This window comes from Xiphophorus couchianus, chromosome 10 (genome assembly GCF_001444195.1).
Source record: "Xiphophorus couchianus chromosome 10, X_couchianus-1.0, whole genome shotgun sequence".
In the NCBI taxonomy this organism is placed as follows: domain Eukaryota; kingdom Metazoa; phylum Chordata; class Actinopteri; order Cyprinodontiformes; family Poeciliidae; genus Xiphophorus; species Xiphophorus couchianus.
The window spans coordinates 11,193,285-11,216,285 of record NC_040237.1 but is presented as its reverse complement, the minus strand read 5'-3'; the positions used below and the strand labels follow the sequence as shown (position 1 = coordinate 11,216,285).

The window sequence follows — 23,001 nt, the reverse complement described above, 5'->3', positions numbered from 1 at the left end:
TGTGAATATTTTAAGACACTAAATATTTTTCTGATCTTTCAGGAACTCACGAGGCTTGTGCCATGAAGTCGTCGTAGAGAAACCTCTGCCGTTTGGAGAGGCGGCAGCGAACCACGTGCTCGTATTTTTTCGGCATCTGCTTCTCGACGTCGGCCTTGATCCTCCTGAGCAGGAACGGCCTCAGCACCTTGTGAAGCCTCTTGACCAGGCCCTCGTTGTACTCCTGACTGCCCTCGATCATTCCTGTCAGCGGGTTGGAGAACCACTCCTTGAACTCCCGGTGGGACTGGAAGACGTGAGGCATGAGGAAGTGCATGAGCGACCAGAGCTCCATCAGGCTGTTCTGCAAGGGAGTTCCTGTCAGCAGCAGTCGGCGGTGGCTGTGATGGAGAGATGGTAGAAGCAAGGTCAGGATAAAGACTCAGCCAGCAAACATGAAGACAATTAAATCTAGCAAGAGTGGACAGTCGGTAACTCAAAATCCCCTAATTCAGAGAGCAAGACTTTCAGCAGATAATAGGAAGGCTGAACAATGTACAGCAAAATAGATCTGTTCTAACCTTTTGACCTTTCAACCTCTATCATATAACAGAAAATGATGACGGCCCTTTGGAAATCTCCTTAGATTTCTTTAGAAATTAGACATTTTCTTTAGACATAACATTAAAATAATTCCAGTAAATAACAGTGCTTAAAAGAAACTACTCTTAATCCTAATGCTGGATGCTTGGAAAAGAAAATATACATTTTCAAAGTTCTTACATTATAGTTTTTAGAAAGTGGTCAAAAATGGTTAAAATGTTTTAGCAACAGCACAAATTCTGATTGATGCATTTTTACTTTTGTGTATTATGGACCTTTTTTTAAAAAAAAAAAAAATAGCTGAATCAGCAGGTCAGACCTCAAAGAAAAAGAAAAATTCAGGAAAATCCATATTAGTACATCTCTAGTTTACTGAACAACAACAACAAAAAAACTCCTCTCTTTTGGTACTTTTAGCTGGAATATAGTCCAGCAGCCTGAATCCAACTTATCCTTCTGCTTCATATATCTTTGCAGACGATTCTCCAGTGACATGCGCATTGGCATACCTCCAGCCAAAAGTCTCATAATGAAAATTAGCTAAAAAGAATAATTTTTACACATCTTTGCAGCCCAGATAGAGTTGGTTCAGCACGGAAAAAAGGTCAACAGTTGCATTATTCATTTCGTCCATTAAAATTATGACAAAAATATTCCGTCTTTTATGACACAAAAGTTTAATTTGAATGACAATGGCAACATTGATTGTCAGTTTAACAATGAATAAAAATAAATAAAATCCAAAATATTGATATTTTCTTCTACATGTAATAACATTTTTTTATTTTAAGTGGGAAGAAAATTGAAACAGACATTCCTTCAATATTTTGTATTTGTAAGTGATTTAAATTTATATAAACTAGATGAATCAAAGCACTTGAGTATTTCCTCAAGTTTAAAAGAAAACTATATTGTAGAAGTACAAAGTTAAAATGCGCTTCTATAAGTTTACATTTTGTTTCTATTCATTTTAAGTCACCAGAGGGCAGCGACAGACACAGATAGAACCCTGTGACAAATGAACTTCAAACTGAGCAGTCCAGCTCAACTTTCAGCTGAATGATTAAGAGTCAGGAAGGATCACAGTGTGACGGGACATGCAAGAGTCTGATGTCTTTCTGCAGATCACGACAGGCCTGGATTTTGGAAGTACTCATGAAATGAGCCGTAAAAATATCATATTACCAAGAAGAACAGAAAAATAAAGCACCAGAACATCAGCAGTTTTGACTCAATAGTATTACTCTTGCAATTAAAAAACTGCGGTAAAAGAATCAATTCACAACTGTCACCTTACAGATAAAAGAATGGACCTACCAGAGAGCACCACTGGCTCATTAAAATAATTCCAGCCATTTAATGTTTAGAACAATAGCAGATCTGATATACGAGTAGCGCTCTTTCATAATAGCAATAATAGAGGTAAAATATTCCAAACACACCAAGCGAGGTTTGACAGAATCTACAGACCTGTTGAAGTTCAGCAGACTCTGCCAACGCTGGGACTTAAAGTTCTTGATGTTCTGAGCCTCATCGAGGATCAGATAGCGCCAGGACTTTCGCCTGAAGGCCTGGTGATCTTGCAGCACCAGCTTGTACGACGTGATGCAGACGTGGAAAGCATTGGGTTTCGTCCAGCCCTGTGAAAAGAATTGGAGAATAAAAAGTGAGCTGTCCTCATTTTTCACTGGCAAGGTTCTAAAAAAATCTCGGAACCGTTGTCCCTTTTTGTTATGACAGATTTAAGTATAAATATACGTAAAAGTGGCTAAAGATGTAATGTAAAATAATTTATTTCAAAATTAGACATTTGATATCAGCCTGTTAACTATTGAGAAGATAATTAACTCAAGCAGTTTAGGTTTTAAAACAAGAGGCTTTAAAAGGACCAACACGAAGTAGTGCATATTAAAAAGAAGGATGCATGGTTTTCAAAGATCTATGGTGGGAATATGTATTCAGTCTCCCTAAACTACAAAATTATTCCCAACTCTCACAAGCCACCATTTTGATATTTTTATCATACAATCCAACAATCATAATTTGCCGCCTACTTCAAAATTATGCACTATTTTGTGTTTTCCACATTGAAATTCTAGGAAGATATATTGAAGTCTGTGGCTGTAATGCAACAAAATGTGGAAATGTTCAATTGACATGAATACTTTTCAAAGGTTATGGATTGGTCGCTGCTGCCTCATGGTATTATAAGGGTGTAATCTAGGCTACAATTCTGCTTCATGCTCTCAATATTTTAGCCCTACGTCATACATGATGCCACCATGCACCCAATAAAAGAAAAGCTGCAGACAAACCCAATAAAGCAGAGAAACATCACCTGTCTCTTCAGCTTCCTCTCCTTCTGGCTTCCAAAGTAGGTGAGGATCTTAAACCCTGGACACCAGCGCTTTAGCTCCATCTCCCAGTTCAGCATCACACTGGTGGGGACAATGATGAGGTGGGGACCCCAGTTCCCTAAAGAAGAAGAAAAAAAACTGGTTGAAGGAAAGTAAAAGCACATGTACATGGAGAGGGATTTTAAAAACAGGCTTGAGGAATAAATAAATATGGCCCGTTACCTTTTTCACAGGCCAGGTGGGCTAACAGAGCGATGGTTTGAATGGTTTTCCCCAGGCCCATTTCATCAGCCAGAATCCCATTGAGCTTCTTCTCGTACATGGTGACCAACCAGTCCAGTCCGATGTGTTGGTATTCCCGCAGTGTTCCATGAAGGAGGAATGGGATGGGGGTCTTTACCTTCAGAAAGGAAAAATATGAGAAAGTAATGATCCAGATGTGAATAGGGTTAGAACGAAGATGCACAGAAAAGCAGACTGGTGACCAGAATCGGACCATTTTCAGATTATCCAAGCCTGACTGGTGACCAGCCAGGCAGGAACTCAAAAAAAGAAAGGAAAGAGAAAAAAAACAAAAACAGAAACGATCCCCTTTAGGTCATCCTTAAGAATTACTAGGTCGTAACACTTAACACATCTCACTTTGAAAACTGTTATTGAGTGTGGAAGTCAAAATTAGCCATTATAGGTAATACTGACAGGTTTAAAAATGTAGTCTAAGGAAGAACTATTATTTAAAAATAATCTACTTTTTACAACATGTCTGAGGTTGTAGAAAGTAGGTTTCAAGAGAGAATATGACTTTCAGTAGATAATAGGAAGGATTTATGTAATAAAGCTACATATTGTTTACACTTTAAGGCTTTCAACTTGAAGAATATTGTGGATTTGGAAATGTTATACAAGCGTAATTAAACAACACCTGCAGCCAAAAGGCATGAAAAACGAATTATAGTAAATACTGTTTACATTTTTTCTTCTATTTTAGGTCTTAAAGGAGACTTTGGAATACAGTCAAATTGGTAGCCGACCTACAGAAATGATGATTGGTGCATCTCTAGATCAGAAGATTGAGTAGTCAATGTTGCAGCAACCGACCTTGGTTGTTGCCAGAGTGTAGCCTTTAGGCTGCAGGCTCTCCGCCGTTGCAGCAATGTGGCTGATCTCTTTCTTTGGCCGCGAGCTGGAGGAAGGCGGGCTGTGGTCTCCCTCCTTCAGCAAAAGCTCCATCCCCTCATCTCCAAACTCATCCTTCTCCTCCTCTTCGGCACTCTCCTCTACATCTTTCTCTGAGTCGTCATCTGCACTGTCGTTAGGGGAGTCTGAAAGAAGTGCATCAGAAAGATGCAACAAATGAATGACAAAAAGTTTTTAAAACTTTCAAATTAGCAAAAAAAAAAGAAAAAAAAAAAAAAAAGAAAAAAGAGCTAATAAATAATTCCTGATTCGCAGGGAGTGCTGATACCCGAGGATGACGTGTTGCTTTCCACATCACTCTCATCTTCCTCATTCTCCACCTCCTCATCCCCAGACACCTCAGAATCGGAGCTGGCTTTGGAGGCAGAAGCAGAAGGAGCCTCAAAGTCAGAAGCGTACGCTCCTTTGTACTTCTCCAGAAGCTCTTCCAGACTCATGTCGCCTGGAAGAGAACCAGAAACAAGTCGGGTTGGAGTTATTTGTTCTTCTTCATAACGAGACTTGAAATAAAGTTCCTTGCAAAAGAAATTGTATTTTTCCCTAAGCCATTCTCCTTAACCCTTCTCTCAATTTGTTAAGATTACAAATGCAAAGTTTTATGCATTGATTGGGATTTTGTGTGATAAACAAAAACATACAGCTCTCAATATTTATGCAGATAAATATCTGAAAAGTATGGCTTGTACTTTTTATTTGCTTCTAATCAATACTTTGAAGAGTTTCTTTTTGAAGCAAGTATTGCCGGGAGTCGTCCCGCCCACAGTCTGAAATTTTTACCCACTCTTGTTTTTAAAATAACTCTTCTTTCTGACCGAACTCATGTGAGGACAAGTTTGTCAAAGTTTCACTTTTTCTGTTTTCATGTTTTCATTTTTGCTCTAAGAAAAATCTAAAATCAGGTATCATTTTCTCTACAGATCAATAATACGAGTTACTTTGTGTTGGTCTGCTACATAGTATCACAATATCACAAAATGTAAAAGAAAAAAGGCTTGGATCCATTTGCAAAACACTAAAATTCTAAGTAATTTTGATGTAAACAACACATGAAGCAGGTAGGAGGAGTTATCTAGGTCATGGTGGAGCTGTAAAACAGGCTAAATTAGTGCAAAAAATACAAACATAAGCAATTAAAAGTTTGTTGTTTTTTTTAATAAAAGTATGAAGGAGGGAAAAAAACTACCTTCTTTCGCTAGGTCATCAAGTTCTTCAGCATGGTTGATGTTTCCTTCCACCTTCTCCTGAGCTGCTATGGTGTCTTCTTCATCCTCAGCTGAACACGAGGTGAGGTAAAACATCATTATTTTATTCCAACAGAAAAGCTTTGGTATTATTTCTCCTTATCTAAAGTGTTAAAGTGTAGAAAATACACAAAAAGTGGTTGTAGTCTTACACTATCTTAAATTAATCTTACCGTCCTCCTCATTGGCAGTGAATTCTCCATCTTCATCCTCCTCCGCCGATAAAGAAGATTCGTTTGAGCATTCTTCCTCTGAGCCAGATTCCTAAGTTTTCCAAAGATTTGGTGATTACTTAGCCAAAAACAACAACAACAACAAAACCCACAAAACTGGCACAAACTTCCTCTATATTCAGTTACAGCTGCAATGTGGTTAAACTGAGCAATTTAAAAACTCATACCTCACACTCAAAGTTGTAGGAAAGTTCAATGTTGTAAAACTTAAGAGCTGTAATCCTTTATGAGCATGTCTATTACACTTCAATATGTTCAGGTCTAATGTTTGTATCGTAAAACCTAGACAGAACAAAGGTGTTGTTAACCCAACATATTCATCTCAGAAATTCATGCTCAGTTAGATGGAGCTCCAAATGAAGAGCAAAAAGCAGAGGAAGGGGCTCACATGTTTTAGAAAAAGATAATCAAAAGGTATCAAACATGATTTGAAAAGGTTTTTCTAACAGTAAGGCTCATTGCCCTTTCATCCAACCAAGAAGCTTGTTCTTGGTTGGTTCTTATTTGAAAATCTTGCATTAGACTAAAACTGCCTGTTTTCATACTGAAACAACTTTGACATTCTTGAATTTTGTACGCATTTGAAGCATCATAATGCCCTTGAAGAAGCTTTCTAAAGCATGCTGTTGGCATAGAGAGTATGACTGGTTGTTACTAGCTAAAATTTAGCTCATAGGTATGACAGTTTGTGAAACTGCTATGAAAGATGGTGATGTTACAGAAAACTGGTGATAAAAATCAGGTCTTTCAGATTGGAAGGCCTCTATGCCATCACTCTAATCTTTAGCTCAGGTTCAAGTCGGGACTTTGACAGAACCACAAAACGCTGCAATTGCCTCAAATCAGAAGAAACATGTTGGTAAAATTACTTTAACTTTTAGTCAATCAGGAGTATGAATAATATTGAATCTAACTGTACATTCAATTAATTTAACATCATTTAAACATAAACTTTTAAAGTTCCATTTTTCAGCATATATATATTATTGTGAACGGTTGATGAGTGACTCCCACTTGAAGTCTGATGCTCCTAACTCATGATCTGAACAAGCCTTTCTGAAGGAGGAATATCTGGTTGCCTCTTATTTCAACAGTTACATCTATTAGTCTTAAAAAAATCTCTTAAAAAATTAGTCTTTTGATTATTTCAGCTAAAAAGCTCTTTATGAGCTCAACAGTTATGATGTGAAAGGAGGAGAATAAACATGCAAATTTACAGAGCTCAGACACTAAAACTCTAACTTGCAAGAGCTCCACTGCATACTTTATAAGTCTCAGAGCACAATCTAATTGAGTGATCATTAGGCACCCTGCTGTGTTAGTGTTGTGCAACTGAAATAAGACATTTTACAACAGGAGCAAACAGCTCCCAAAGCAAACAAAACTTCACACTACAAAGAAATACACCTCAGCCAGCATATGCCGTTTTCCTTCATCAGTAAAATCCAGACTTGTAACAGAACCTTTTCATTACTTAGGATTTCAATGAGGCTTGGACTGAAAAAAACAATACCTATAGCATATCCCAGCAAGACACGCAGCTTAGTGTTGGCAAATATTCATTAATCTTTCAATTTTGAATCAAGACCTGCAACAAACTTGAACTACTAGTAGAAAAGTAACCCACTTTCAAGTGCATGATTTCTTTAAACTCAAACAAATTCCAGACTAAACCCTCGTAACCGGTTCTCTGACCCAGGTGACTTCTTGGCAGATGTCATTCTGTGTGAAAGAGGCTCTCATAAACCAGTTTAATAAGCTAACCTGAAGCAGAAATGTACTTTTTCCTAAAAAAAAAAAAAAAAAAAGATAAACATTTAAAATAGACTTAATGTCTGCTCATTGTTCTGCTCTGTGAAAGCGTTTCCATAGCCGTTTGCCCGGGCTACCTGTGGGGGAGGCAGTTTGAGCGTGCTGAGAAGCTGGTCCAGGGGCAGCATGCTCTCCTCCTTTAGGAGCTCGATCTCCCTCTGATGGCTCGCCGCATCGTTGCCTTCTTGCTGCTCCTCCACCTCTATGGTCTCTTCATCATCCTCCTCTTCACAGGGAGGCTCAAAGTCTCTGTCTGCAGAAGGAGAAGTTAAAAAAGAGCTTGTTTTATTGCAAAAACAAAAGTATACGAAGAAATTGCATGAAAATACGAATATTAATAACGTGTTCTAATTTAGATAAGTTAAATATAACTAAATATTTTGCAGGTGTTTTATTACACCTTTGTTTAATGACTTTTTAAAATATGCAGTAAGCTTCATTACACTGAATGAAGACGTGTTTTGACCAATTATTAAACAATTTTTTTTTCCTCCCCAAAGCCTCATTAAACATACAAACGTTAATGATGAAGAAACCAACTATGGATCGGGTAACAAATCTTATGATTTAAATTTCCTGACCAAATAAAAAAATAAATAAATAACAGGACCTAAATGGTTCTGCATATTTGTGGGAAAGTTGGAAAATGACCATTTTTATGATCCTACAGAAACCCTGACGTTAATGGGGTTGCATGCAAATGAGGGCCATAATTTTAATATTTTTATTTCTTAAAAAAACAAAAAATGTATTGTGTTCCTTTTACTTCCTGGGGTGTTCTTGTCTGTCACATACAATCCCACTAATAAGAGGTTTGTAGCTGTAATACGACATTTTCAAAATGTCCACGATTTTTTTATATAGACACAAAATTTTAGCCACTAAAAACCAACTTTATAAATACCAGGAAAATACAAGTTTTAACAGAAAGAATAGTAATAAAAATACACACCTAAAATGGACAAGCAAAGTGATAATCTACACAGTGATTATAATCTGCACTCGCATTCCATAAACTATGATGTGTTCCAATGAGTCTTGTCAGATTAAAAGTCCCTCTAGAGAATCGACACACCTTTAAGCAGGTATGCCCACATTTCTGTATTAAAAATGTTTTTCATTGGTCTGATGTGATATTTTAATTTATATTTTATGTTATGTTTTCATTAACAGTAAATTATCATAACAAACAGAAATAAAGGCTCTCAAACACCTGTCTGTGTGCAATTAAGTGCTTCACTTGGTGATAAAGTTCCTGAAATAAATGGACTTTTCTGTAATATTACAATGTATTGAATGGGTCTGTAAGGTTCAAATGGAAACACAAATACATGTGTAACATTCAGAGAAGTTGTAACGCAAATGAAATGTACTTCCTTACTTGTATGAGCAGAACTGCAGCAGATCCAGAACTGATGCACTCTAAATCACCTGTTCTGGGTATGCTTTATGGAAAAGCATCCATAAAGAGCTTCGTTTTTGCCTTGTGTTTTAAAGACAGAGAATGCTCTTAGGAAGCCATTAACTCGCTGCAGTGGAAACATATGCTCTCCGACCTTCTGTAATCAGATGCCATTGATAACCAGAAAAAGAAGAAGAAGTCTGGCAGGTCTGACAAGCCCGAATCAGGCCTGACGGGGGGCCACTCGGCATTAGTCACATTTCTACATAACTCAAAGTTGCAGCGAGCTTGGCAGTGTGAACAGCTTTTTGTTTCTATGAAACACTTTTTGTATCCCTGAATGACCTGCCAATGGCGTGTTGCTATGACAACATCCCTGTCTGATCCAATGAGTCGGCTCTAAAAGCACTCTTTACCCGTGTTGACAAAAGGACAGCCTACCGTCTTCGTCAACAGGAGGTGGCAGAGATTTCTGCGGCAATACATCGGTGTCCACCGGCCTCGCCAGCGACTTGCTGAGGAGGTCAGAGTATTTCTCAGTCTGGCCAACAATGAAGTCGAGCTGAAGGTCCAAAGCCTTCTTGCGCTTTTCCTCCAGTCTCGACTGCTGTTTGAACTGTACCACCTTTAAACACAAAAATTAAAACATCACCCCCTTTACAACATGTCTGTTTATTTGATATCACTGACTAAAAACTAATTGCATATGCAAACAGTTAAGCCCAAAAGTAATCCATACTTCTGTCCGATTTAAAATGATTTTCTTTCAAATAAAAAGATGGGAATTATATGTTTCATATTTTACAGAACAGCTTAACTAAGAACTGGATCTGAAAACTAGTAAGTGGCAAGACAACAGACATAGAGGCCAACAATTACTGTAAAACTGCAATAATATAACAACTATAACTGGATTAAAAGTAGCTGGTCTAATCTGCATTTGGTTTATCTGGAATAATTTATATCGGATCAACCTGGACCGTAGCCAGTTTTTTTCTAGAGTTTGATCACTGCTGAACTGAACTGAGCAAAAATGCTGGCAGTAAAATATCTTGAGGCAACTTTTGTTTTAAAATTAAAAATATAGCAGATATGAGAAGGACAGAGCCAAGAAATGTATAAAGATATATACATTCTCATAGCATATTGTCCCTCCCCAAGTCAATTTTGCCTAAATCATCTTTTGACAGTAAAGGAGTGATGATTTTTTTCCCCCACAAAATAACTTTGGGCAAAAAATTATTTGGGTGATTATTTCAGGAAGGTGACAATATGCTAAATTAAATGTCACTGAATCAGTCATGACAGCTATGCTTCTGACTAACTGAGCCGATTTTTAAATTTAAAATGCAGCAGGGATGTTTTTGACCTTCTCAACGTTGCTCCAGAACGCCCGGACTTCCTTGGCGATAGAAGCGGCCACTCTTCTGATTTTGGCGTGCTCGTCTCTCTTGGCTTTCTCTTCCTTTTGCCTGAGCTCCTCATGATGTCGCATCACCATTCGCACCACCTAGCAATACATCAGTAGAACATGTCTAACATATTTAACGTGTACATCAGAGATGCGTCCCTATTCATTTATCATACTAAAATGTACCAATTGTAGTTCTGTTTTGGACCGATACTTACCTTTCTGGCCACACCTCTCTTCCACCGTCTCTCTTGAGCGAAGTCAGCAGAGAGCCACTGCATCTCCTCACACAGGTAATCCCAGTGAACTTTGGTCCGCTGCGGCTCCGGCAGACGGGAGAGACGCTTCGTTGACCAGAAACCTTCTTTCTTTAGAGCCTGGGTTCGATGTTCAATGTCTGCTTCCTACAGCGTACAAACACTTTTTAGTCAGTCGTTGAAATTACGCTTTCGTGAAAATTATTCCCAGGCAAAAGGATTTAAAATTTTGTTGTCTAGACAGTTTAAATGTATGGAAAGGCCACAATTATGGCCATTCATGTGCATGTTTGGGGCTTTTCAGCTGCAAATTCGACTTACATTGGTTTGATTTCATAATACTAGCTTTTAATAGCGTGGGGTTTCATTACCCCCTACCCCTAAACTCCCAGGTGAATGACAGAGTAACGATGATTTTTCCCCCTTCAACACAGAGAACATTTGGCTTTGACAACAATGATGATGAGGTCAGCATTTTAGTCCCTTTCACCCCCATTTACACAATTTAGAGTACAGTATTGTTTGTAACAAAACTTGTAACAACTGCAATAACTGTAAAGATATATTCTGCACGTTTCTTCTTTCATAATGGTTTTTCCAGGCTCTAACCACAGCCAGCTCCATTGTTCTGGGTATTTATTTCCTTTTAGTTTCCCCTTTTTCAGTGATCAACTTCCTGGTTGTTTTGCCACAAAGTCTTTGGGCCAAGAACAAAACTCAACCACGTTCCTGTTAGAAATACCACAGCTAATGTATCAACAAAAAAAAAGAAGAAGGAAAATATTCCTTTAATCTGCAATTACTTTGATTTGCTTAAAGATGCAAATGGAATGTTTTGTGCCAAATCGTGTTTATTTTTGGTGCGATAAAGCCAAATTGTGTTCCTGTACATCTTACTCACATGTTTTGCCAGCTCTGCCATGTCAGCGTGCCGATCCCCACGGGAACGATGGGGTGTGGTCTGGTCTGGCGGCGAAGAAGAGGAACTGTAGCCCACAGAGGAAGGAGAAACAAACTTGCCATGGGGACCCCTGAGAGGCGAGCTCTTCTCCCGTTGAGGTGTCGTCCAATCAGGAGTGGATGAGGGGCAGTGGAAGGAAGTGGAGGCGGACGGTGAGGAGGGAGACGAACTGACCGTGACTCTATCTGAGATCCACTGGCGCACCTGAGGGCCGAGACAGACGGTTGAGGACAATTTTATTTTAATGTGAAAAAGAGATGAATGCAAAAGCAGAGGTGAACACGCTCCATCAAAGAATAAAGTGCATTTATTTCTGTGATTTATTAATTATCTGTGTAGATAATATTTCTTTTCAGTAATTTGTAAAAAAAAAAAAAAAAAAGAGAAATTTATATACTATAGGTTTAACTACATAAATTGATTTACTAAAATTATCTAAGCTCATCAAAATAATCAAATTTACTAGAAAACGCCATTATACTGTCAATCATAGATCTTTTGTGGTCATCCTCATGCAAGAAAAAGAAAACTAAAACCAAAGATGCCCATTTGTGTTAAAAGTGACCCAAACTGAATGTCCTGTGAGCATGAGCCTATGTGGTTCTCTGACAACCACCGCTTACCTTAAGGAACAGTGACTGTGTGTCAGCCCTGCTCTCTTCATGCTGGAAAACACACATGGCTTGAGCATGCAGCCAACTTAAAAGGAGCTACATAAAACCGACACTATACCATGAGTTGCATTGATGGACTACATGCAGGAGGAAGACAGTGGAAAACATGATCACAATGTTTTGTTATCTACAAAGCTAATAACAAAGCTTTGTTATTAGATAAAAAGAGAACATTTTTATTCCTCCAGGTTCTATGATGGGATAATTATTAAACCTACAAGTAAAACCGGAGAACGTTGAACATCAGCCGAAAACAAAAGGAAGCCAGCTTCGACTGAAAAGATGCTTTAATGAACATAACTCATGTGAAATTTTGCATTAAAGGATAATTTACTGATACTCATCTTAAATCTAATCAAGGATACAAAATGAATGACAGACAATACTATAATTTCCTTATAACGAAGCCAAATTGAAAAAGCTTTGTGTAGAAAAACTAAGTGCACCCTATGATTTAATAGCTAGCTTTAGCCCACTGAGATTTGCAGATATTCTCCCAGCTCTTGGGGTCGCACCATAGCATTTCAACCAATGTGGGGTCTCCACTTTTCTTTTTCACTTATTATGTTGTAGAGCTGTGGTTGGAATCATTGTCCTGCAAACAGTTTGACAGCTTCATGTTATGGCTGCCCAAAGTATCATCCATCCACCCCACTGCCAAACAGCGATCCAGCTTCTGTTGCAGTCTTCTTCCTGTTAAAGTGGATATTTTCCTCTCCACTGCATGCCGAGTATGAGGGATTGCTGTAAAGTTGACTCAGTGCAAGCAATTGTCTGCCGTCACTACATGCTCATCCAGGAGTAAATGCTGCAAATCAATGAGCTGAAGCAAACTGTTGAGATTCCCAAGACAGAAAACATTTTTTAACCTTTTTGAATAATAAGCTGAACTTGATGCTTAATTTAAATGTTATGGATATCGAAAGGGTGAACTTTGATTCGCCAAACAGCTTTTCTATTATTGTTCCATTTTTATTTATTAAATAACTACAACAGGAAATGGAAATTGTGTGGTTTTGTACACCTGATATTAGTTTTTAAGAAGTTTTAAAATCTGATACAGGACAGATATTTTTTTAATATGTCCAGATATGTACAACTTTAAAATTAAAAGAGTGTATTTTACTTTTGTAAACGACTGCACTACCCAGGCATAGTTTGATCAAGCCCACATCATGGTGTGATTTTCAGTTGAAGTACCTTGTGTGTAGAGCTGGGAGTCGTCATCTCACTCCTGTCAGGGTCTGCTTCATCATCGCTGTCTTCTTCAGCGCTGCTGACCTGGCCCAACTCGCCCTCTTGGATGTCACTTGCTTGTTCGTCCTGATCTTGGTCCATATCCTCGCTCTCGTCTTCTGCATCGTCGGGGTAGCTGTTGGAGTCGTTGGGATTGGTAGATGCCGTCTCAGTTTCGTCCCTCTCTTCAGCAGCTGAAAGCATGACAAAGGTTTGAGGTGTGACGGGTTGGGGTGCCGAGACATCCTGCGGAAGGGTATCTGTCTCTTTTGTTGACGTTTCGGTAAAAGTTAAGGCCTCTGATTTGCTGGTTGAAGCTGTAGGGCGGACTGATGAAGTCTGCTGAGCTTTGACAGGAATTGTTGCCGTTGATGTTTTATGCACAGAGCACGGCATCTGATCTTTGTGAAAGCTAAGAGCTGTAGACACAAACGGAGAATCGGCAGCTAAAACAGGTTGGGGAAGGCACTCCTTAGACACTGTGCCAGACAGAGCGATGTGGGCACCATCCACATTCTGCTGCTGGGACACCTTTGCCTGAAGGGAGGGTGGATGCTTCAGGAGAGGAGTCTCTTCTGGCTTTAAAAGGAGCAGCTTTGGATTTATAACAGCAGAGGAGTAAGTGGTGCAGAATGCCTCTGGTTTGGATTCTGTGGACATTACAACGTTCTGAACAGATGGAGTCAGAGACAGACTCATTCTAGTTCCTTCTCGAGAAGAAACGCAGAACTCAGGCTTGACCGCATTTACGACAGCAAATCCTGGGGTCTGACTTGTAGTGCTGGAAACATGCACCGAAACAGCAGAGGACATTTCTGGTTCCCCGCTTGGACCTACTGACGATAGAAGCGCTTCCTGTTGCGGTGAAACTGTTTGAACTGCTGCGGAATCGCTCATCTGCGTTAAACCCACGTCTGCCGAACTGGTCTGTGAACAATGCGTCCCAGTTTGCGTAGTGACGTCGGCCTCCTCAATGGCGAACGAGTCAGATGTAACAGCAGCTACTTGAACTAAGCAGACCTTGCTTGTGTGTGCCACTTCTACAGTTTGGTTAGATTTTAGCACTAAATGCTGTCCCATTGGGTTATGAGCATCATCACTAGGCGATGCCAGCGCCTCCTGGGAGATGATGATGGTGTCGGCTTGCGCAACTGTGTGAATAGAAGGCTCGAGGTCCTCTTCTGCATTTTCCAGTAGCGCGTTGAACAGGTTCACCTCGTATCCTGGCGAGTGAGGTATCTGCCCGCCACCTCCAACGCAGATGGTTTCCTCGGCGACCTCCTCCACCAGACTGCAGAACTCGTACACCTCCACCGGCTGGGAGTGGAGCTCCACCCCAGCCTGGATGTCATCTTCATACAACTTCGGTTCCCCCGCTGAAAGCTGGTTGACGATGGCGGCCTGACAGACGGTGCCGTCTTCCCGCTGCAGGAGGTAATTCTGATTCAGGTGCACATTGGACCAGTCACCACTGTCCCTGACAACCACAATTTCTTGAGCCTCGCTGGAGCGCAGAATCTCAGCGATCAGGGACGTCTCGGTTGAGGGGACTTGATCTGAGGTATGAGGCGTTCCTGCCTGCAGCGAGACCACTAGACTTGTGTCAGGCAGCGATGACCCTGCAGGGGGAGTCGAGGAACTCTCCTTCAAAGAGGAGAACTCTGGCAGCATGTTGGCGGTGGCGTCAGTCGGTTCATCCCCCATGTTCTGTGGAGCCGCTTCCGGGGCGACACAGAAGGACACTGAGGTTTCTCTTCCAGGTGCGGATTGTCCGGCCTTTGACAAAAGATGAGGTTGTGTTTCAGAGTGGAGAAATGTCTTGACTGAATCCAGAGAGTTTGTTTTCCTCGTCTCCACTGCATCGTGTGAAATCTCTCCGACTGCTCTAGGTTTTGTTTCCGATAGGTCAGTTTGTTTAGTTTGGAGTTGAGATTTTGAGTCCTGTCCACTTCCCACTGACTCTGCAACCCCTGACAGAGTTTTGTGGCTGTGAGGAACTGTGTGAACCGGCAGCTCCTGGACTTTAAATCCAACACTTGACTGGGAACCAGCAGAGGAAGCGACTGTGAAACAGATTTGAGATTGGGGTTGCAGGAGAATATTTTCTCCGGTAATTTCCACATTTGTTCCAGTCTCTGATTTGAACTCTGTAACAACCACAGCCCCAGGACCTTGTTGAGGTGGCTGGATCTGGTATTCCTGACTATTTGTGAGGCTTTTTTCTTTAATAGTTTGTGACCCGTATTGATGCTCTTCCACTGTGCTGTTAATCTGTGATGTGAGAGGAGGATGAGTGGGAGTGGGAAGTCTTTGTGTCCCAGACGCGGCCTCCTCAGAAAGGACCTCCTGTGAAATGATGGCCTTAACGTTGCTGCTTGGGAGAGTCCCAGGCAAAGTGTTCGTGGGTGCGTTCTCCATGCTGGGGTACGTGGAGTTGCTGCAGTCCGACAATGGCACTGCGGACGGATTTGTGAACGGAGGGACCAGGCGGTGGGCAGCTGCGACCGGCTGCGGGGCATGCCGCGGCGACTCCCCAGCCACATTCTGTGCAGCCTGGGGGTTGGCACCCAGCACATCCACAGCCGGGGAGGCGAGCTGCCGCTCCGCCTCCTCTCCAGATCTTCTTTCCTCTGAGCTGCTCCGACCACACACTGCCCCTATGGAGAGTAGAGACATTGAGACGTCAGAAAAATTTGTCTGAATGATGAGATCAGTGATTCCCCCCCAACCCTGGTGCCTAACGGCCCACTATCATGCATGGTCTTGGGTGTGTTCTTGTTCAAAGAGACCAGATTCTGATGATTGCATCACAAATCCTCAAATGCCATAGAGTTTTGCAGAAGGCTGGTAATGAACCACTCATATACAATGACATGTAAAAGTATTCATATGCCCTTCTCACATCTACAACCACAAGAATAAATTTAGCTTATTGGGATTGAATGAGAATGACAACATAGAGAGTAGAATTGTGAAGTGAAAGGAAAAGGATGGCTACAAAATTTTACTGAATATTATTATACAATAAAATAATTATATAACTCTCTTCATAGTTATGTTTTATTAATAACTATGAAGAGAGCAATGTGGAACTGAAGTCAAATTCCTTGTTTGTGTGCACAAACGTGGCGAATGATGTTGCTTCTGATTGTTTATACGGAAAAAAAAAATCTTGAAGTGTGGTGTGAAATTGTATTCAGCTCCTGTAGTCCACATTTTGAAGAACCATGTTTTGCTGTAATTACAGTGGCAAATCTTTAAAGATTATTCTCTTATAGTAATGTCATTTACGAGCACATATCTCTATAGAAAATAGTGCAAGCTCAGCCAGACTGCATGGAGTGCATCTTTGCACACTAGAGTTAGGGATGCACAACATATCAGAATTGACATCAGTTTTAACTGCAAGTCATTTTTTTAAGATATCGCATCAATCCGATATGCAAAAATATGCCGATATTCATTTCCATCTTATAGTTATTTGTGTTTGGTCATGTGGCATTTGTTTAGTCTTGCAACAGTTATAATGATGCAGCACAGGATTTGGAGGCGTTAACTAAAGCAGAGAGGCGATGTGTGTGGTGTGGAGATTTTTATAATGTTGAAAGGCAAGGGAAATAATAAAGATATATTGGTAAATATCAGTTATCAGATGACACAGGAATATTAACATCAGATATTGGTCCACATTTTCACATCAGCGCATTCTTGATCAGATTCTGATTTCACAGCGTCATCGTATTTTATTTCTGGCTTTATGTTTAGGGTTGTCATCTCCTGGATAGTTTTTTGCAGCCTCTGAGGTTTTCTTCTAGGGTACTCCTGCATTTAGCTCTGTCTGACTTCCCATCAACTCTGACCAGCTTCATTGATTCTGCCTCTACGACATTTCCCTGTGACATTAGTGCTTTAAGACTGGTGCCGTGTTAATTTTGGTTTCATCTCACCAGACCACACCAGACAACATGTCTGCAGCCATATAAGGCTTGTGGCAGACAGCAAACCAAACTTCTAAGGACTTTTTTTCCTAATATGACTTGATTTTATTTCTCCACTCACTTGCAGAAGCTCGGGTTTGTAGAGTGCACAACTAATAGTTGCTCTGTCAACAGATTCTCCCACTTGAGTTGGGAATCTCTGCAACTCCTCCAGAGTTAGAATAGGCCTCCGGTTTGCTTCTCTGATTAATACACTCATTGAATGGCTGCTTAGTTCGGGTGGGCGGCTATGTTTTGGTCGGCTTGCAGTTGTGTCATGCTCTTTACATTTTCAAATGTTGACTAACCTATTGTTGCACAATATTAGAATAAAATTAAACTGTGATATTTTTAATTAATATTTTATGTTCATTTTGAAATAAACCCAAGTTTTTTCCTTATTCTTTAGAAAGATAACACAGTCAATCTGAAAGAGTTTCAGCGTCTTGGCCAATGAAATCAACATCAGATGGGGAATCGAGTGTTCATCCAACATACTGTTACTGGGATGCAGTGTGGGAATACTTGAAATATAAAGATCTACCAAATACTGAATTCAAGTTACCACAGCATCACAGTTTCACACATGCTGATGTTGTGATTATGTTGCCAATTTTATACATTAAAAAGCTCAAGACTGAACAGTATCCTGTGGCTACTGGCTATGCTAATTAATCACCTAGCCCCGGTTGAAACTTCTCCACAACTTTCTCTCTGACTCGTCTGCTGTGTTCCTTGATCTCCACGATGATGTTTGCTCCCTAATGTTCTCCAATACACTAAATTACTCACAAGAATACCATATTTAGTACTTAAAGTACTTCAAAAGGCATTACAATTCATACTTTACATTGTCTTTTGAATATTTATTATCTGTTCGAGTCATTTTAGCCATTTGCCTGAATGCGTTTAAGTAACTAGAAGTCCAACTGTGTGATAACCCTGCAATATCTACCGGCAGTCCTCACCCCGTTTCTTTCCAAGGCAGGCGGCTCAAGTCTGTGTGCTCACAAGCTCACACCCTGTTATTCAGCAGGTATCATCATTATGCAGTTTGAACACAAACAAAACATTCCATCATAAACCTGTAGCCACCCTCAGACAACATTTGATTCTGTGGACGTTTTGAGACGTTTCTGTGAGAAGAGATTAAAAACGGTTTGATCAGATTGGGTGTGTTTACAAAGCAACGTCTTACCTGTCTGTGGTGTGAGACACAGGTCTTCTGTGCTTTCTACTTCCAGGATGCTGAAATTAGGCTCCCTTCCACATGTTCTGAGGAAGTGGGGAAAAGGAAAAAAAAATTAAATGATCAACTGCATTTCACAATTAACAACTCTTGTGAAACAATATTTTGCTTTCACCACTTTTACTCTGTGACATGTTTCTAATTAAACGGGAATGGAGGAGGTGGGGGGCTATGATACATTTTTCGTACTGGAAAAATTTGACTTCACAGTACAGGGCCTGCACACTATTGTTTTCCTTTCTGAGAGCGTCAATGGCTGCCTGCTGAAAAAATGTTAAGTCAGCAATCTTTCCCATGATTTGCGGAAATCTTTCTTTTTATTGGTCTTTTCTGAGAATCTGACTTCTAGATTTCTTTAGCTAGTAGTTTTAATTAGTATAAATTAACATTTAAAATAAATCACTGTCATGGATCTATAAATGAGCATCAATGATGTGCCACATTGATGCAGTAATTCATACAAAAGGAGCCCAACCAAGTATTCAGTGCACAGAAATGATCACACATTTCAGAAGTTCATTTGTTTGAAATATCCAGTTTTTGTTGGACATATGTAACACTCTAATTATTTGAGACACTGAATTATGGGTGTTTTAATCATCTGTAAACCATTACCATCAAAAATAGAAGAAATAAAACCCTTGAAATATTCCTCTCTATCTGTAATGAATCTATACAAAATACAAGTTTCACTTTCTGATATGAACGTAAAAAATATAATTCAGGTAAGGGTTGAAAGAGTACGCAAGATGTACACAAGCACTGTATTAACAAACACGGGTCATAGTGACGATGTTAAACAGTAATGGCATAAAGAAATTTATACTGAGAATGCTGAAAAGGAATGCCTCTAAGCTTTGAAAACAGTCTTTCTCTGTTAGTTGCTACACCTGGAAAGACTTTTCATGGGAAAACTCTCTCTGCAACATTCTTTATCAAAACTGACAGGACTCAGCTGAGCAGCTGGAGGTAATATGGCTGACTGTCCTCATTCTTTTAGGTCCATCCACCCAAGCACTTAGGGAATGTTGCTGCAGTCAGTTCACAAACCCTGGGTTTCTCTGTTAGAATAACTTTTGCATCTCTATATCTCAGAAAAAACACATACCAAAAAGTGTTGGTATGTTGAAGCATTAAGCGTTCCTTTCATGAGAAGTAAAGAGCAACTCAAAAAAAAGAAGACAGTCCCCTCTGCACCAAACTTTGCACTTGACACAATGCAAGCATCAGTATCCTAGCAACTGCCAAACCCAGACTCGTCCACTGAATTGCCAGACAGAGAGGTACGATTTATTACTCCACAGTCCGTTGGTGGCGTCTTTTACACAACTGCATCTGACAGTGTGCCTTGCGTTTGGTGATGTAGGGCTTCAGTGTACCTGTTCAGACATTGAAACCTATGTCAATGAAGCTCTATGTCTACTGTTCTTGAACTAATATGAAGACCACACAAAGTTTGAATGTCTGTAGCTACAGACCTGGAGAACACTGGAAACCTCTTTACACCATGTCACATTTTGTGATTTTACGTGGTTTATTGCTTAGTGGCAGAGTTGTTGTCATTCCTAATCACTTCCATGTCTGTTTCCATATACTACTAAAAGCTGACTAAAGAATATCTTACCAGAATTTAAATTTCCTGACTGGACTTATTGCACAGCTAGCACTCTACCATTGTACTGTGACCGATTTCCTAAGTGTGACTCCTTATTTTACAAAGGTTTACTGAAACTTTTAGGGTGCTCAGGAGCTGGATTTTATACACCTCTGGCCATTAAAGTGTGTGAAACACAGGGTCATTATAATGGATTTTTGACCTCAACACCTTTCATCACATAGTGTAATTTTAAAAAAAGGACTGTAGCTTTACTCACAGAATAAACATGCATCAAACTTGTTCTTTAACAAAACAATATATATATAACTGACAGCTTAAAGAGCTGTACAACCTCATTTAATATTAAAAATGTAACCCGATTAATTTGATCTTTGTTTACGTTAACTCAGATGGGAAAAATGGGACTTGGAGAAAAAAGAAAAACATATTTCATAACTATTACTATGATTATTAGTGTCTCACATTTGGTCATCCTTTACAAAACTTTCTGGAGGCACCTGAAGGCCTATGCAGCTTTATTAGAGAGTGAAATGTTAAAACAAAACAAGTATCAGTGTGTGTGTGTAGGGAGGGTCAGTCAAGTCAGTAGAGGAGCAACAGTACTGCTAAGCTGGACAACTCCTTGCTCCTGCTCAGTGTATGAGGCTGTGTTTCACTGGGTAATGTTGCAGCAGTAATAAAAACCGGAGCAGCAGCTCCAAGTTGAACGTGCTGCAGTCGCCCACAGGAAGCTACTGGGAATCCTGCAGCACACGCTCTCTCCAACGGGCAAAAAAAAAAAAAGCCGGTGGTCCAGCGCGCGCAGCTGGGCCTCTAGTCATTCAATCTTTAATTTGGGTAATGTTTCCTCGCTGTGGCTAGTTCTAGTCGCCACATGTACTCGGATCCACCCTGATAAAAATCTAACGCGTTTAACCAGCGGGTATGTCTGCAAGCACCGGTTCCGCCGATCATGTGATTCATGAATCGGACTTTTGCTTCCCGTCCGAGAGTGATCGGAGCAGCTTTCACCATAAAAAAAAACAAAAAAAAAAACAAACAGTGAACGCCTAACGTTACCGGTTAGCTAGCTAACGCTAGCCTCTACAATAAACACAGTGGGTTGTGTTGCGCGAAAAAGAGAAAGCAAGCTGCTAACTAGCAAAGCTTGAAGAGTTAGTAGGGTGCGATCATTTCATGCGCAGGCGCCCCTTTCCTCTCGCTGTTTGTTATGTAATGCTCCGGTTCTGACACAGCCCGTTGAAACCAACACATCTGATAAATTACAACACAAAAAGCACCAAAAAAAGTCACATTAAAACCCGCTTGTGCACGTAAAACAGAAGGGGGAGGGAGTGGGGAATCGCAAGTGACGTCACTGCGTGGGGTCAAACCTCTATAGAAAATTATTATTTACTTACTTAATTTTAAATATTGAGAAATATCTCTTTAAACCGAAAAAGAGAAAGGTATAAAACGCCATTATAAAGTTTCATATAAATTTTGCAATGAACATGTGGGGGGACTCGAGGGGGTTAACAACGCCTCCCCTCCAAATCATGACTTAAATAGAAATTCCTTGTGTTACACAGCGTTACACTTGCTTTCATTCGTGGTACCACTTTGTATATAAGCATTCTGTCGTGCAAAGCAAACAAATTGTGAGTTCATTTCCTTAAAAACACACCACTAGGTCAAACGTACTCTGGTAACGTCCTGCCGTTAGTTTCAGCACTCCCTTATGTCCCCCCATTACTTCCTCCTTGCCCCCCTCCCTCTCAAGGCCGCCATCTTAAGTTCCCACCTACCTGAAATTTCCGACTGATTTTCTTTTACTAAATTCTCGCTGAAGGAGTCGTCATCCGCGCAAAATCGTACTCAATCCGTGATGCCGGCAGTCCAAACTGGCTCTCGGTACCCAACGAGGTACACCTAGGACTGTGGGAAGAAGTTAAAATCCGGAGCGGGAGAGACTGGGTTTCGGCGCAGAATGTAGCGGTCGCGGGGAGGAGACTTTACGCAGCGAAATGGTGGCGAAGCGCTGCTCCTGACAAAGTACACAAGACTCCGTAATCTCGCGAGATAGAGTCAAGCGCGCCACTTGAAATTTGGGAACGCCAATCTTTACAACTGTCCGAATTATTTTGTTCGGGTAGCAGGATAGGTTCGTCACACCTGAAACAATTTTACCCATATGCCCGATGAAGTAATGCGATTTTATTAATTTTAACACATTTTTAGATACGTTTCAACAAGAATTCAGATTCAAATTTAGAAATTTACAGTGAGTCATATTTCCCTCAGACGTCTAAAGTTTTGCAAAAAGAAGCCAGTTTAGGCAGAAGTTTAAAATGCGGTACTTTTGTTGCTCGTTTTAGTTTCCGAACATTTTTATCAATTATGCAGAGAAGTGCCTGGCTGTACTCAACACAAAGGCGGTCCGAGTGAAATGCGTGATTTTGGGGTGTTTCAACACTAGTGGCCCCACCCCCAAGGTCGAGAGGTTTTTTTTTTTGTTTGTTTGGTTTTTTTGTGAGACTGTAAGAAAATAAACTTTAATAAGTTGTTGATTTAACATAAAATTCTAGAAATGACTTTTTTTCATGAAAGTATTAGTGGAAACATGTGGGTAACATGCCCTACATGTAAATATCAATAAATTCAAATAATATATATATAAAAAAGTTTCTTTATTTTAGCACTTAGAAATTTAAAAAGTAAAAAGCACACAGATTAATTACACATAGAGTGATATATTTCACACAGTTAGTTCTGCTATTCTAAATGATTATGGCTTACAGATAATAAAAACCTA

General features: G+C 40.1%; 1 protein-coding gene across 1 annotated transcript in view; it reads right to left on the bottom strand.

Annotated features, from left to right (window-relative positions):
• srcap (Snf2-related CREBBP activator protein) overlaps positions 1-22,228 on the bottom strand; it is a 37,101-nt gene extending 14,873 nt beyond the window's left edge. The window contains exons 1-16 of the mRNA XM_028029976.1: positions 21,995-22,228; positions 18,539-18,615; positions 13,328-16,020; positions 11,394-11,657; positions 10,454-10,639; positions 10,194-10,334; positions 9,266-9,449; positions 7,500-7,675; positions 5,551-5,641; positions 5,320-5,409; positions 4,405-4,578; positions 4,038-4,261; positions 3,162-3,339; positions 2,921-3,057; positions 2,053-2,222; positions 51-380 (exon numbers count right to left, since the gene is read on the bottom strand). Of these exons, the coding sequence (XP_027885777.1) occupies positions 51-380; positions 2,053-2,222; positions 2,921-3,057; positions 3,162-3,339; positions 4,038-4,261; positions 4,405-4,578; positions 5,320-5,409; positions 5,551-5,641; positions 7,500-7,675; positions 9,266-9,449; positions 10,194-10,334; positions 10,454-10,639; positions 11,394-11,657; positions 13,328-15,781 (4,799 nt within the window). The 5' untranslated portion in view covers positions 15,782-16,020; positions 18,539-18,615; positions 21,995-22,228. The remainder of the gene's footprint in view (positions 1-50; positions 381-2,052; positions 2,223-2,920; positions 3,058-3,161; positions 3,340-4,037; positions 4,262-4,404; positions 4,579-5,319; positions 5,410-5,550; positions 5,642-7,499; positions 7,676-9,265; positions 9,450-10,193; positions 10,335-10,453; positions 10,640-11,393; positions 11,658-13,327; positions 16,021-18,538; positions 18,616-21,994) is intronic.
• Between the last annotated feature and the right edge of the window lie 773 nt (positions 22,229-23,001).